We start from the raw sequence: 17,056 nt of genomic DNA on the forward strand, positions 1-17,056 counted from the left end.
AAGAAGAAGAAGAAGGAGAAGGAGAAGAAGGAGAAGAAGAAGAAGAAGAGGAGCTCCTTTTCTTTGTTCTCCCCCCGGGGGATGTTTACCAGGAGAGACACGGCGGATCAGATATGAAAGGCATTCAGGTCAGCATTGATGTGAGCGAAAGTGAAATGGTACCTAAGGCATTCCAAAGACCCGCGGTGTCAGGGGTCCCGGCTCGCGGTGCCTCTGCAAGTGTGTGTTCTGTGGCCGGCAGGCGGAAAAATATCTCCACACAAGCACAAGCACAAACAGGCAGCGCAGAAACAGGCCGGGCGGGCGGGATAAAGGAATAATAAAACACCAAATGTGTCAAAAAAACGACTTGTTTTTCAGGGGGAAAGTTTTCTTTTCTGTCCAGCGTCCAGGACGGACTGGAGATGATCATTAGTTTATTTTTATTTTATTTTTACTGCGTGTGCATGTGCACAGCCACAAGACATGCTATTTGCTTTTATCTGACTTATCAAAGCAAGAAGGAGGAGGAGGAGGAGGAATAAAATAAAAAATAAAAAAAAGAGAGAATGCACGCTGCAGAGCGACATTCCTCCTTTAATTCCTCAACATATTAGGAAAAAATAAAATGATTTGGAAATAATTAAAAATAAAAAAAGACGGAGACGGCTCCTCTTCACCAAAAACACCAGATCATCTGGTGAGAGGGAGGGAGGGAGGAAGGGGGAGGGAGGGAGGGAGAGGGAGGGGGTCCATTCATTTTTATGTGCTTGGCTATATACACTTGACTCACACACTTTGGAGCAGATGGATATATTTAGCCGGTGACGGCTGCATTCGAGGGAGCGGAGGATAAATAAAAAAATAAGGTGGAATAACAAGGCCTCACGCAGGACGCTGGAGTGTGGCTGTGACAGGGCGAATATGGCTCCTTATTAGCCCGCGCTGGGGGAGACCTGCTAGCCCTTTTTTTTTTTTTTTAATGCATGGGGAGGAAGGAGGAGGAGAGGAGGCAAAAATAAATAAAATAAGAAATTAAATAAATGCTGGTATTTCTCGTCTCACAGCAATTATTTCTCTCGCTTAAACATCTCGTGCACAAAAATAATAATAAAAAGCCACGAGAGGAGGAAGGTGTCCGGCCCCGTGTGGGAATGGACACCCCCATCGCCCCCCCCCCTCGTCCCCGCCGCCACTATTGACGGTATAAACATGTAAATGAAACACATTACCACTGACAATCAATTGTCCGCGAGCGCCCCGCGAAACCTCCTCCTCCTCTTTCTCCCATCGTACCCCGTCTTTCGCAGTGACGATGGCAAAAAAAAAAAAAAAAGAGAGTAAGGGGGGGTCTGGGAAAAAAGAGGAGGAGGAGGGGAGGAGGGGGGGGAGGCTGCTGCTGCTGCTGGTCGTGGTGGTGGTGGTGGGAAAAGAAGCTAGAACCTCGTATCTGAATCTGAATCTGAATCTGAAGCGTTCACACGATCGTTGGCCCCAAATCCAAAGCAGAAACATCTGCATTTCCTGTTTCTCCCTGTTTGTTTCTGAGCGGTGAAATAAGGGGAATAAGGGGAATTAAGGGGAATAAGGGGACAGGTGTGTCGTCGCTGGCTGCTCTCTTCTTCTTCTTCTCCTTTTTTTATTTTTTATTTTTTTTCCCTTGGCCGCTCACAGCTGGATGTGACAAGCAACACCTGGAGGAGGAGAGGGGCCGAGAAACTCTCAGACACTTCACGCTGCTGCAGATCCAGTTTCACACCGGGAAAAAAAATAGAAGAAGAAGAAGAGGAGGAAGAAGAAGAAGAAGAGGAGGAGGAGGTTTAACAGCAGGTGAGGTGAGAGGACAAACGCTGTTTCTCAGGTTTTTCCGCATCGTGCATCGGTTTGTTTGGATGTTTTGGATGTTTTGGATGTTTTGGATGAGGACGGGGGGTTTTTTAGATGAGGGGGGGGGGGATCAGGTCATGAAGTGTGGTTAAATACCACATGACAGACTGGGCAGCCAGTGAGTAAAAGCTACTGTAGCACCTCCAGCCCCGAAGGCCAACAGTCATCTGGACCAGAATGTCATCGGTTAGACAACTTAGTGAGCAAACGCCTCATTATTACTAATTGGCACAAACGCTGAAATCCATCCATCCATCCATCCATCCATCCATCCATGCATCTGTGCATCCATCCATTTTTTTTTTTCCAGATAAAAGCGAATATATTGCGTAGATGCGAGCATGCATCAAATGAGAAACGATATCTGATCCGAACGTGGCGGCGGCTCCAATTAAAACCAGTTTGTTTTTAACAGGAGAATTAAGTCACGAGGCACAAAAATGACTATTTACATCCGCTCCTCTCGTCTTCTCTGCAACAGATACACACACACACGTATATATATATATGGATATAAATGTATGACAACTGTGTGCGCTGATCTGATCTGTAGCTGAGGGGACGACCAGCTTCCATCTGCCGGGAAAAAGCTAATAAAAATATGAAGCAGTGTGTGTTTTTTGGGGGTTTTTTAGTTCGTAGCCCGGGACGGTTCAACCTCACATCCCTCCACCAAGGAGAGGAGGAACAGGGAGAGGAGAGGAGAGGAGAGTGGCCAAGCCTCAATAAGCCTCTGCATTCCCAGGGGGGAGGATTGGGGAGTGTGAGGAGGGGTAAAAAAGAGGAGGAGGAGTGTGTGTGTCGGGGGGGTTCATCACACTGTTGTTATGGAAGAAAATAAAAACTCACATATTTGGGAAAAAAATAAATGAAATCGTCTTCTCCTCTCTCGTTTTTTTTTTTTTTTTTCTTTCCTCCAAACATATTCTGCGGCTCTGAGCGCAGGGAAACGTGTCAGCGCTCGGCGTCTCTCGTCAGGTCTCAGGGTGTGAAGATGATATTTGCTTTGCTAATATTATTTCATCAAACGCTGCTTCTCTTACCAACACTCCTCCTTTGGCTAAACAGGTGGCCACAGCTAAACAGGCTGCCACATCTCCAAACGTGTCCTATTCTTCCAGCTCAAGCAGACCAACGCACAAATAGAAATATCTACATCTATATTTACTTGCTGCTGCTGCTGCTTCTTCTTCTTGCTCTGCGCTATTTAGTGTGGAACAAAATGCTTGTCTGCTATTGATTGTGTGAAATCAATAAATGAAATCTGATCTAGATGAATAACCTGTGGGGGCAGAGATTAAAAAACTGTTGTTGGAGGAGAAAGAGGAAAAGGAAAAAGGAGGAGGAGGAGGAGGAAAAGCAAATAAATAAAATGAAATAAATTAAAGAAAAGCGGCTCAATCCAAAAATCCTCGATGTTTTTTTTTTTTTTTTTTACGCGCTGCCTCAGTTTGGAGCCTGTGTGGAATAATCAGGAATAACGGGGCCAGGAAATGTCACTGCAGATTTGCCTCTTGTGGGAAAAGTGTGCAGTCAAATGGAGAAAGAAAAGCAACAAATCTCCACCTCCACCAGCGCCCCAGCCCAGACCCAATTAATGTCCAGCATTTATCGGACATGTCATCCTATTTATACACGAGTCCTGCGCTACAATAAACTCCCCTGATACGGAGAAGCACGGGGAATAAAAATAAATAAGAAGAAAAATTAATAAAAAACACGCAACAAAGAGAGAAAATAAAAAAGTGCACCAAACAACAACCAAATGCCAGAGTCGTGTGAATTATTTGTCCCGGAGAAGCGCGACAATGTGGCGTTAAATGAGTGGAGGAGGCCCGAGGAACGAGGCGAAACAACCGCTTAAACACAAGCAAAAAGTCACAACAAAAAGTCCACGGAGCAGCGTGGAGCAGCGTGGAGCAGCGTGGGGCAGCGTGGGGCAGCGTGGGTCCGCTCCAGCCGGCGCTGGGGGCTGAGGGACCGGCCACACGGTCCCCCCATGGCGGATTTTCTGTCCCGGCGACCAGCGAACCAGCCGCTCCAGCGCCACGCTCCAACTTTCCAACAAGTTTCCCCTCAAAGCTCCAGCCTCGGAAATAAACCAGAAAACACCCGATTTCTATTTTTCTATTTTTCTTTCCACAGATTCTCTCCCCGGATAGCGGTTCACCCCCCCCCTCCACCAGCACCAGCAGCACCAGCACCCACCCCTCCTTCTTCTCTTCATCCCTGCGTTACAAAAAAAAAAAAAAAGGGCAGAAACGCGCACCAGCCGCGGACTCTCACACAGCCCCGAACCGCAGTGGAAACCTTCAAAGCAGGCTCCCATCCAAAGATAACCCCCCTCCCGACCGCTCGGCTCGTCTCCCCCGTGATTTTCTTACCGTTTTTCCGTCTCGGGTTGGCTTGTTTTCGCCTCTTACACCTGGGGCCATCCGCCATGATCTCTTGCTTCATTGATAAGTGTGTGTGGGATCAGATGGCAGCTCGCATGGACTCGATTCCTTGATTTCAGCTTGATATCTGACGGGAAACACACACACACACACACACACACACGCGCACACACGCGCACACACACACATAGAGACACACACCAGCACCAACAATGTTAGGACTGAGGATCCACTTGCGCCGGACAAGAAACTGAAAATGTGACTTGGATCGAGGGGCAGATAAAAAAAAGGAAATAGCCGTGGGTTAAAGTATGAGCAGCAGCAGCAGCAGCAGCAGCAGCAGCAGCTCGGGGATCCGTGTCCATCTAATTTTGATTTGCCTGTGATCGGCTCTCAGCTTAGTGGCATTAACAGCAGCAGCAGCAGCAGCAGCAGCAGCAGGACGAGAATTGGATTTTTTAACAAAACCACGTTTCATTTTATCCAAAGAAAAGCTGCAGCTAAAACATTATTCTCTCATTTCAGCCTGAAAACTTTCCCCCAATCCGCTTTTTTTTTTTTTTTTTTTAATATACACACATATATATATTATCCTTCACACTGTTAACAAAATATACAATTAGATTAACGTTGTTTTTTGTGTTGGTTATTATCATAATTAAACTGTTCGGATCTGCTCTGCTTTGCGCCTTCACTCCGTTTCTTTTTTTTTTTTTTTTTTTTTTTTTGGCACCGGACGAGAAACGGGTCAATAAATCACATTTGTGTCAGATTTTCGGGCCAGATCCAGAGCTCAGGGACGAGTCTGATTAAAAGTCACAGAACTTTCAATAAACACTTAGAAAATCGCACTTCCAGGTTTAATAAACCGCCACCCAGCCTCCTCCTGTCGACAGTTAATAAATAACAGATGGGGAATAATTGTTCAAATGTGCCAAATGACTCCGGACAAGAGGGGAAAATCTTTAAGGCACAAATGGCGCATAAACAAAAGCGATAAGACTCAGATCGCTCGTGTGGCTCGTTCGGCTCGCCACCTAATTCATCAGCCTGGATACCGTTATTAGGATGAGGAATATCCACTGGAGCCCCTTTCTTTCTCTTTCTCTCTTTCTTTCCGTTTGTTTGTTTGTTTGTCGCGGCCACTTTCTTTTTTAGCCGAATGATAGAAACAGACAGTAATGTAAAAGCAGCTGAAGGGACTCGGAGGGAAAGCGGGATTCGTTTCTCTCCAGCGGGGCTGAGCAGCGCCAAACGCCCAGGAAAGAGCCCCCTTTCCCGGGGCTGTCAGGAGCCGGCATCGACATCGCGGAGGTTTCTTTCTTTTTCTTTTTTTTTCCTCTCTTTTTTTAAAAAAAGGAAAAAACGTCGCTACACCTCCCTGCACCTGTGCAGGTGAGGAGAAGTTGAGCTCCAGCTCTGACGCGCGGGCGCATCGCGGTAAAGTTTATTATCCAACAATTTCTGCGAAATAAAAAAAAAAAAAGGAGCTTTGCGTTTTAAAAAAAAAAAAAAAAAAAAAAAAAAGAGGAGAGGAGGCACATACCTGCTTTTTTTTTTTGAGGAGGTGTAAAGAGGTGTCTCGTGAATAGGAGTCGCGAGGAGGGATGATACCGGAGCGCGTCGGTGAGCGGATCCTTTTCCACCGGTGATAATAAAGCGTTAGAAATAAAGCCTTAGAAATAGTTGGGAGGAGGGAGGGACCGCTATTCCTGCTAGGGCAGGTTTACAACTGATGTCTTACACCCACTCCAGGAAACAAACCTGGGTAGGGACTGACGTGTTACGCCTCTTCTAATGACATTTTTTTTCTTTCCACCTCCTTTTCTTTGCCGTGTAACACAGAGGAGAAGCCCCCTGAAACGCACGCCACCTATCTTCACGGGAGGGGATAATTGAGGAGAGCCAAACGTGAGCATCTTCTGGGTTGAAGTTTTTTTTTTTTCCTCCTCTCTCTTTCCTCCCCCCCACCCCCCCTTCTTCCTCCTCTTTTCTTTCCCTCACTCTCCTCTCTCTTTCACCATCTCTTCTCTTTTTGAGTGAAACCAACTATGTCGGTCTTCGACGCGGAGCAAAGACCAGGCGACAGTGGTTGCGCTGCTCTTCTTTCCTTCTTCTTCTTCTTCTTTTTTTTTCTGTCTTCTGTGTCTGTTGTGTAGAAAGGGGGAGAAACTTGGAGCGCGTCCACGCCGGCCGCAGTCATGTAAGGATTATTTTTTATACGTATCTATGTATGTGCTCGGGTTTAATTCGCAGAAATGCCAGGGCTTGACAGGGCAGGGTGCAGGAGCCGCATGCTCGGGGTCCGGGGTGGGGACGCGATTCCACAAATTCTTCATTATTGTAATTGGCTGCAAAAAGGTTTGAGGATGTTCGGCTTTTATCTCCACTGTAAAAAATCGTGTTCGTGTCATTTAATGCAAAACTTGACTTTTTCCTTTTTTAATTTATAATTTAAAATAATTATTAGAGAGCGGAGGTTTTGTTTTCATTCGTAGGAGCCGCGTCATTTAACAGAGGATTAATTTGCTTTACGGAGAATTTAAGCAAAATTAACAAAAACAAATGCACATAACGGGAATTAATTGTAGTTTTATTGGCCTAATAAATACCTAACTAGTAAAAGTCCATTTATTCCAGCCTTAAAAAGGAGACATTTTTGAATTTAATTATTTTTTTAAAATTCATTTCTGCACGGAACGCGGAGTGGAAATAAACGCGGGGTCTGTGTCACAGCGCCGCGGCCGCACGCAGCGTCAGCCCGGCGGTGACAGACGCGGCTGCAGCCTCTGCGGGGACATTGAGACGGCACTAAAGGAGCTGATAAAATACCATAAAGTGCAATAAAGTGAGTGTAAAGTCGCTGCAGAGAGGCGCAGACACAACAGCGCGCGGGGCCCCTGCAGGAATATTAAGAGGAATATTCCAGGATTATTAGACTGATTTTTTTTTTTTTTTTCCTCTTTTCGTTCTGGGCGCCACTTAACAGGATGAAACCCGCATTTATTAAAGAAGTCAACCATCTCAGCCATGTCTGACTTGGAACAGAGAGGGAGAGAGGGAAGGAGAGGGGGGAGAGAGGAAGCTCCACCTTTGCAGCGCCGTGATTGGTTATGTAAATAAAGTATTATTTAGTGTCCTGTCCTCCTGCAGTTCGCCACTGTATGGCTAATTAAATCATCAATCAAGAGGCTGAACTGGTTGATGCCCCCGTTAGTTACACCCACCTTACAACCCTCCCAACTACCGCCTCACCCCCAACAACAACAACAACAACAACAACAAAAAACGCACAACTTTAATTCCACCAACAGAAACGTCCTCATGCGTCATCACCTCCAACTTTAGTTTAACTTTTATCTGAACGCACATTTAATTCCAGCATAAAATCTTCTTCTCAATCAAAAACAAAAAGGAGAAATAGAAGAAGGAGGAGAAGGAGAAGGAGACGGAGAAAGACAGACATGGGTGCGTAAAAATGATTTTTCTTTAAAGTGGATCCAGTCCTGGGTGAATTATTGTCATGCGTAATTTACTACCACGGTGCTTGCATGTAAACGAAGCAGTCAAGCTCCCCCCCACCCCTCCTCTCTCCCCCCACCCCACCCCACTCAAACACACACATACTTGATCCGTAGCTTTAACTCCGTGTCCCATTCATCGCAGCAGAGAGCGTGGAGTGGCACCTCTCGCCTTTTTTTTTTTTTTTTTTTTACGCACGCAGCCTCTCCGCTCCGCTCCGCTCCGCTCCTCGGTGGGGCCGCATATATTCACCGTGAAAACGGATTACAGTCGGTGTGTGACCTATAGGGGGACCTTGTGCTTAATGAATATATTGGTGTAAATTAGGGTGGGAGGCACCGAGAAACACCCCCCCATCCAAAAAAAGGAAGAAACGCACGATTGAAAAATTTACCGCTCGATTATTTTAATTTTTTTTGTTAATTTCAAATTAAAAATGCAAAAAAAAAAAAGTAATAAATAAATAAAATGCTGTGTGATTAAATGATTAAATTATAGTAATGTTTCTAATGTTTATGGAGAAATTGTGATGAATTGTCAAATAAATGTTAAATCATCTCATAAACGTTTCCGGTGAATTATTTGTATTTTTATATAATTCATTTATTTGTTCCTGAATAAAAAAAAAAAAAAAAAGACGCCCTGCTCTGATTTTATTTTATTTTTTATCTTTCTGAAGTTGAAATGTTAAAAAGAAAGAAGGAAAGAAAAAGGGGGAAATGGATGTGTGGAGATGGACTGTAAAGGTTTTGAGCGGAGCCGTGCAGCTCATCACTCAGATTAGAATCCAAATTGTTCTCGGCCTTTTCTTTCGCTCTCTATCTGGCTCCCTGCGCTCTCTTCTTCTTCTTCTTCTTCTCCTTATTTCCGTGGCGTAAACACGTAAAGACAGTGGTGCAGCGGGGCTGTTGGAATGTTTCGCAGTATTTGGAGAATCTGTCAGTCTAATTACAACTTCTGTTTCCGTGTGGAGTGGTTGGGTTACACTCAGCGCCGTGCTACATGTCAGCTGCTGCTGCCGCTTCGCTGCACGTCTCCACAAACACGAAACCTCTGCTAATACTAATAACAATAATAATAATGATGATAGTGACGATGACGATAATAAAAGTCAGATCTGTCAGCGGACGCTCTGAGCACGGGGAGGTCAGAGGTCACGGCTGGAACATAATCTCCCTCTGGTTGACTCACGGCTTTTCTGACGAGCTGGCGTTAACTTCTCAGGAACAAATCTGGCAATTTCCAGCCAGAATACTCACACGTCTCCTCCAGACCTCTGACTGGAAGCCAGCGGGATCGGCTGCAGAGAGGAGTCAGGTTTTTAAAGAGAACACGTTCGTATTTGCTCTAATTACCGGTTTTACAAGCTCTGCTGCTGCTGCTGCTGCTGCTGCTCGGCGGCGGAGGCGTGCGAGCGCAGAGAGGGGACGCCGTCGTGGAGCAACGCCTCGGGACTCAGCTGCATGTACATGTCGTGCATCCGAGGACTCGGCCGCCAGGCGTCCCCGGTTATCGGCCTGATTTAGATCGGCGAGAGTCACATGACGCCCGGCACATCAGCAGCTCCACCAAAAAGGCCCGTCAAAGAGAAACCGAGGGCTTCGGAAGCGAACGCGTTTTCCGCCCTCGGAAACGTCTCGTATCAGCGCGGACGCATCGCGGAGCCGGAGGTCGGAGGTCACGGGAGCTCGGGCGTGCCCACAGGTTACAGTCTGAGCCAAAAAAGCCGAGACGCACAAACAAATGTGACATGTTTCCAAGCAAAACAGTGATTCAGCTAAACCAGCCCAACGCCAGCTCGACCTCAACCCCCCCAAGAGTTTAATCCTAATCAGGGCAGAGAACAGTGTTCGGGAGAATTTCACGCAGCGTGGGAAAAGTGAACGGAAGCTTTTTAACCTCTGATTCACTGCGGCTCTATTAAAAGAGAAACAGAAAGGCGTACGCGCTGCACATGATCGCAGTTTGTTTCTCCGTGCGCTGTGAGGAGCGGAGCACGGAGGGATGAGGAGGTGGATGCTGCAGACGAACCAGGCAACAGTCAAACTGATTCTTTTTTTTTTTTCTGAACTCTAACCGAGTGTTTCTGTGGTTAAATCCAACCCAACGTTCTCGTCACCTAAATCTAACCGAGTGTTTTCTGTTGCATAAACCTAAACCCAGTGTTTTTGTGGTGTAAACTTTAAACCAAATCTTTTTGTTGCATCACTCCAAACCGAATATTTCAGACACATAAAGATCTGTCTCCTGAAACCAACCCGGCACTTTAAGACGCATCGATTGATTTCACCCAATGTTCTCGTTGTCGGGATCCAGCTCGACCGTGGGGCTGACGTAAACCCAAACCTGTGGTGTAAACTTTAAACCAACAGTTTTTGTTTCTTCCCAACTCCTGAATCGAACCGAGCTGCTCCCCGAATGTTCTCAGAGTTTAAGGCCCGACGTTCTCAGTCTGACCACGTTCGTTTTGTTGCGTAAACCTAATCAAACGTATCAGATACAAACTAAACTGAAACAGGTTATTTTTGTTTCCTGAATCCTGAAGTGTTGGATGAGCTGCACGAACCGAAACCTCATAAATTCATAAAACCCGACCGACTGTTCTCAACTGTTTGTCTCAAACGTGTCTCCTGAAAAGCTGTTGCCTCAATCTCCCAAACATGTTCTGTGACCTGAGTCCTACGTCAGCGTTTGGTTCTGGATCGAGTCATTAATTAACCCTCCGGACTCCACAGTGAAACTGCTTCTGCTTTTATCTTTCTGCTTCCTGTTAAAAAGTGTTTTCAGCTCATCCTCACCTGTGTCATTTCACAGTCATTTTTTTTTCAACTGAACCAGAATAAAACCATCAAATCCCAGTAGGAAAAAGTTTGAAATCCACAAACACGTTTAACGAACCACGTTTATAAGATGTTAAAATTTCAAAAGCTGACGCACAAATCTAGCAAACGTTTGTTTTTTTTACAACTATTTGCATGAAATATTTTTGTACCACTATTCACAGAATTATTAACTACTGACACATCGTTTCCTGATTGGTTGATGATGCATTTTTCCACCAATAAGAAGTTGGTTTCTCCGAACATTAAGGATAAGGCAAATTATTTGAAAACTATTTTGTTTTAGTTTTGAAACTTAAATTTGTCCTGTGATGTCGACGCAGCGTCGACTTCTAAACCTAAACCCAAACCAAGTTTTTGTTTTTGCATCACACATTTTTTACAGCCTGACGGAGTGTTTTTGTTAAATAAACTACGCCCACAGGTCCTGCTGCTGCACAACTCAGACACACAAAGACCTGAATTCGACCACGTCTTTGCTCATGCATCAGGCTCACGTTGTTGATGTGGACGCAGGTGCAGACGTGACGACGACTAAAGGTCGGGGGGAAGTTATGGAGAAGTTGTCGCGGCGAAACCGAAGTGGCACAAACACAATCAGAACCTCTTTCTCTTTGTGTCGAAATCAAACCAAGCTGGTTCGACCAGAAAGTGGGTCTAGAAAAGAAAAGAGGGAGGGACAGTTTCAAAATGTACTTTTACAATTCAAACCAGCTGTCAAGTGGCTGCAGCCCGGCCTCTGGAGCGCTCGCGCACTTTGTGCTTTCGGCCCCCGAAAGCAGAGTTTAGCCTCTTTTTTAATTAAAGTAACGGCCGTTGTTGGTTTGAATGCACGACAGAATCATCCCAGATCACATCTCCTCCTCCTCCTCCTCCTCCTCCTCCTCTCCGCGCTCCGTTTGTGGCTCTTCCAGCTCCGGCGAACATCAAACCGAACGCGTCTCGACGGGGTTCGGCTCTGTGATGGCCACCGCTTCAGCAGCTTCAGCACCACAACGGCTCCGAGAGATTGACGGACAATTAAAGAGCGAGAGGCGAAGGCTGGGAGCGTGTGATCTGCGAGAACTCCTCAAACATGCAAAATGAATTTAGTTTACATTTGCCATGAGCGAGCGAGTAAAGAAAGAAAGAAAAGGGGGGGGTGGAGGAAAAAAAAAAGGAAAAGAAAGGCAGCTCTTTTAAGAGCATTTCTGATCTCTCTCGGTCGGACAAGAAAAGCTCGCAGAGAGAACACGATGGGTGCAGATTGCTGCAGAAACAAATGCTCACACCAAAAAACTATTGATTTTTTTTTTTTTTTTATGTTGTTCTTGTTAGCAGAAAACCGAGCAGAGGCTTCTACAAATGACCACTTATCTGAGGGAGAAACACACACATCATGTGCTCGGCGTCTTCTTTTCTTTTTTAACGTGGAAAGAGGTCAAATGTTTTTCTTCTTTGTTTATTTATTTATTTGTTGCGGTGGCGTTTAAAGTGATTTACTGTATGTAAATGCGCGTGTGAATGAATGATGCATGCGCGGCTACTGGGAGTCTCTCGTATTGATTGCGAGGCTTGAAAGTGAAGCTTGTTATCCGTCAGTGTCAAATTTGCTCAACTTAAGTAAGTATTCCTGCAGAATACCTTAAAGCACTGATGTTGCTGCATTATTGTGTTGCGCCCTTTTATTTGACAGCTGATCACAAACAGAGATCGCGGCGACAGAAGCCAGAGTCGACTCCCGAGCGCACGCGGTGTCTGTTGTGCTTAAACCGATAAGATCCGAAAAATAAATAAAAGTTAAAAACGTTCCGAGGGGTCAGAAATCATCCAGACACAAGGAGATACAGAGAATTTGTGTCTCTTTCTCTGTTTGTGTGTGTGTGTGTGTCGGCGCCACCAAAACAACTCTGGCTCATTTACTGTACTTCACAAATAAAATGGTTTTGATTGGGATTCTGATAGATCCCTCAAGAAAACTTTTCACTCCAAGATGAAGAAAAAAAAAAAAAAAAAAAAGACTTATCGCTCACCGAAATGAATAATTGACGGCGTCTCCGATGAATAATTAATCAAACATTTGAATAATTGTTGTAGCTCTAATCTCGACAGACATTTGCATATCAGCGTGCTCTTAATATCTGCCTCCATGTATGAGTTTACATCCTCTCAGGACACGCGGAGAGATTTAAAGGATCTAACCTACATCTGCCCAAACCTCGTCCGACTCGACGAGACTTCGCTGCTGCTGAAAAGACGGAAAACTGTTTGTAAAGTTGCTGCTTATTGATAAAGGGAGAAAAACAAGATCTGCAATCACACGCAACACTGCTTTTTGGGATTGGTTCATTAGAATCATGTCCTCTGACATCATGCTTCTTACAAAACGTGTTTGCTAAAGGCCCAGAGACACCGAACCAACATCAAAGGTCGAGTGTGAGGTTAATGGACCAGCAGGTACAAACAGGAAATAACTCTCCACACCAGCAGGTGGCAGTAGTCTGGAGTCATCGTCTAAAAGAGGACACAGGAGGAGCCACCATTAGCTGGGAGGCTAGGAAGCTAGGAGGAGCTACTGTTTCCTGGGTGGCAGGGATGCTAACATGAGCTATTACAGGCGGAAAGGCTAGGGAGAGCCACTGTTAGTTAGCTGGGAAGCTAGGCAGCCCTACGATTAGCAGGAAGGCTAGGAAGAGCTACTATTAGCTGGGAGGCTATGAAAATCAAATATTAGCTTGGAGGCTAGGAAGAGCTACTATTAGTAGGAAGGCTAGCTACTATTAGGTGGAAGGCTATGAAAAGCAAATATTAGCTTGGAGGCTGGGAGGAGCTACTATTAGCTGGCAAGGTAGGAAGAGCTACTATTAGTAGGAAGGCTAGCAAGAGCTCATATTAGCAGGGAGGCTAGGAAGAGCTATTGTTAACTGGGAGGCTATGAAAAAGCTAATATTCGCTTGGAGGCTAGGAAGAGCAGCTATTAGCTGGGAGGCTATGAACAGCTAATATTAACTTGGAGACCAGGAAGAGCTACTAATAGCAGGAAGGCTAGGAAGAGCTAATATTAGCAGGGAGGCTAAGAAGAGCAGCTATTAGTTGGGAGCCTATGAACAGCTAATATTAACTTGGAGACTAGGAAGAGCTACTAATAGCAGGAAGGCTAGGAAGAGCTAATATTAGCAGGAAGGCTAGGAAGGTCACTTAAATGATAGCACGGTAGCAGCTATCGGTCAAACACGGACTCTGCGACTGGAGATGATTCGACTGAAAGCGATTATTTTTTTTTTTCTCAGCCTCCAACCATGACAAAGTGAAGTTGTGTGTTTGTCTGCCCAAAGCATCGCCAACTATAAACCACACAAGCGACAACCGCAAGCGAACTCTGGAGAGAAGTCGTCGTCTTTGAACCCGTGGCCCTTTTTCGATAAGACTCCCGAGTATTTTTCCTGTTTCCAAACGGCATCAGTTTCATCCCCCGGCTGAAGTTTATGGCCCCACGCTGCAGGACTGAAGTCAGCTCACGGTCTGCTGCACGCCACCGTCTACCTCCACCGCTCATTTTTGGACATCCTCTCCTGCATTGTCATCCGCGGCGTTTGTTATCTTGACACTCAAAAGGATTTCGCGGGGCGTTGATATAAGCCGGTGTAGGAAGCAAATTGCTGCCACTTCCTGTCATCTCTCTCTATCTCTAGCAGAGCAACGCCGCCGCCTCCCGCCTCCTTTCCTGACCATTTTTTTTTTATTCCTCCCCTCCCTTTTTTTTTTTTTCCACGCCACCTAAAACGCAGGCGTCGAGGCCCCGTGTGCGTCGAGGGAAGTCGATGATTTGTCTTTTGATCCTCGCGTGCTTGTTGTCAAAAGCTGCCTGGATTGAAGAGACTGTTGGCCACAATTGACTGTGACAATTAGGGCACGATCACAGTCCCCGAGTGGAGCACTTAAAGGCTAATTTACATGTCACTTTGCTGAATTAAAAAAAAAAAAAAAAAAAAAAAATAGCGAGAGAAAAGATATTCTGCTTTGCTCGCCCTCCCTCCCTCCCTCGTCGTCTCTTTTTTCCCCTGTCTATCTACTCTTTCTTTTTTTATTCCTCCATGCCTTGTAAACTGTAATTTGTACACTGCTTAGGGGGAACCGGGCAGAAGAGAGGCAACCCGGCATTTCCATTTGAAAAGAGGCAATCACCAGGCCACTGCTGAGCCTATTGTCCAGCCGGGGTGGTGGTGGTGGTGGTGGTGGTGGTGGTGAAGGGGGGGGGGGCCGGTGGCGGCGGCAATTTACAGGCGGCGAAGTTAACCTTCTGGTGAGGTACATTATACGCGAGGGTTCCTCCCGTACGCATGCAGATCCTCTCGTGTTTGCTGATACGCTGAGCTGATATTGTTCTTTCATCACAAGCTGAATGTGTCAGTCACGTCGGGCGTGATTGCTAGCCAGCCAGCCCGCCGCGGCCTCCTCCTGCTGTGAGAGGGTAACCGCGGGTAACCGTGGCGGTCCTCACCTCGTCCGGGACGTCCCAGTCGCTCGATCCACGGACTGGGAACCTTCGGAAGTACGAATTCTAAATTCTGGTCTAAATTAAGCTCAGGGGAAGTGATTTTATTTCCATAAAGTCTCCGATACTCAGCGTGACATTTCTGATTGGTCGATCGGGCACATGGGCTAGGAGGCTAAGGTGAGCCACTTTTAGCTGGAAGGCTAGGAAGCTTGGGGCATCTACTAGTAGCTGGGGGGCTAAGAAGTTAGGAAGAGCTACGATTAGTTAGGAGGATAGGAAGAGCCACTGGGAGGCTAGGAAGCTAGCAAGAGCTACTGGTAGATGGGAGGCTACGAAGAGCTACTGTTTACTGGGAGGCTAGGAAGAGTGACTATTATCCAGGAGGCTAGGAAGAACTACTGTTAGCTTGAAGGCTAGGAAGAGCTACTATTAGTATGGAGGCTAGGAAGATGTGAAAAGCTACTGTTAACTGGGGTGCTAGGAAGCTAGCAAGAGCTACTATTAGCTGGGTGGGTTGGAAGAACTACTATTAGCTAGGAGGCAAGGAAAAACTACTGTTAACTGGGTTGCTAGGAAGCTAGTAAGAGCTACTATTAGCTGGGTGGGTAGGAAGAACTACTATAAGGTAGGAGGCAAGGAAGAACTACTATTGGCTGGGAGGCCAGGAGGAGCTACTCTTAGCTAGGAGGCTAGGACATTCGCTAGGAGGCTAGGAAGAGCTACTATTAGCTAGGAGGCTAGGGCATTCACTAGGAGGCTAGGCAGAGCTACTTTTAGCTGGGGGCTAGGAAGCTAGTAAGAACTACTATTAGCTTAGAGGCTAGTCAGACCTACTGTTAGCTGGGAGGCTAGCTTTTAGAGTTTCTTATCTTAGCCACTACTAATGCCATGTGAGCAGTAGTAGTTAGTGCAGCTGATGCACATATTATTTAAGAAAATTACGTGTAATTAGAGACTCAATTCAATTAGGTTTTCACCCCAAGACAAACACTGAACGCAACAGTAGGCCCGGAAGTGACGAATTCCAAAGAAGTTAGGTGATTTTATCCCGTTTAAAGCGAAGTACTGAGGATTGTTTACTGAGCTCGGGCTCGTTTCTGTCACATGTTTGATGGGAGTCTGTATCAGTTATGGCCTTAAACTCCCATATTGGCTCAAACAGACAGCCCTTCCCCTCGGCCCTTCCTCATGGCTGAACTTTCTTTTCTTCTGCTCTGACAGGCTGTTTGTGACAGGTGCAGAGTGTGTGTGTGTGTGTGTGTGTGTGTGTGTGTGTGTGTGTGTGTGTGTGTGTGTGAAAGGCCTCCCTCCCTTCACACACACACACACACACACACTCCTGCTGTCCTTTCAAAGGGAACATAGAGGGGACAGAGTCTGTACAGAAACAGCAGGTTGATGGGATAATGCCCATCATCTGTTGCACCGTGTCATTTCTGCGCTGCCATAACCTGCTTTTGTAACGGTCGACACACACATGCACCAACACACACACACCTTTTCACGGCACCTGTTAGATTTCTGCAGGAAAAAAACACGCACAAAGCCCCTGCACATGGGAATTATATTATTATTGTTATTGTTATTATAAAAGTTAAATAGGAAGTTTATCCATAACTGTATGGAGGGATGTTGTGCGAGGTGTTGAGGCATACGTCAGCCCGGTCGGGGATTGTCGTGCAGCTGAGCCCCGCTCACAATAATCGCTGGAATAAATTCCCTCCTCTGCTGTGAATGACCTAATCCAGATTTGATGGTCATTATATCAGGCCTGTTTCATTACGCTGTAAACATACAGCGCGGATAATCTTAATCTCTGCAACGCCACTGTAAACAAGGACAGCCCTGCCGTTGAACCGGGCCCCACCTCTGGTTTTGTTCCCTGGCAAAGGCTTAAAGTTTCTGGACGGTTCAAGCGTTTGAATCCAGATATAAAAACTTCCTTTTATTTATTT

The 17,056-nt window shown here is 45.9% G+C and overlaps 1 protein-coding gene across 1 annotated transcript in view; it reads right to left on the bottom strand.

The window, feature by feature from the left end:
* Positions 1-17,056, bottom strand: part of zeb2b (zinc finger E-box binding homeobox 2b) — an 80,036-nt gene that overhangs the window by 57,143 nt on the left and 5,837 nt on the right. Inside the window, 2 exon segments of the mRNA XM_047576957.1 lie at positions 4,251-4,329; positions 4,332-4,389. Of these exon segments, the coding sequence (XP_047432913.1) occupies positions 4,251-4,329; positions 4,332-4,389 (137 nt within the window).

This window comes from Mugil cephalus, chromosome 23 (genome assembly GCF_022458985.1).
Source record: "Mugil cephalus isolate CIBA_MC_2020 chromosome 23, CIBA_Mcephalus_1.1, whole genome shotgun sequence".
In the NCBI taxonomy this organism is placed as follows: Eukaryota; Metazoa; Chordata; class Actinopteri; order Mugiliformes; family Mugilidae; genus Mugil; species Mugil cephalus.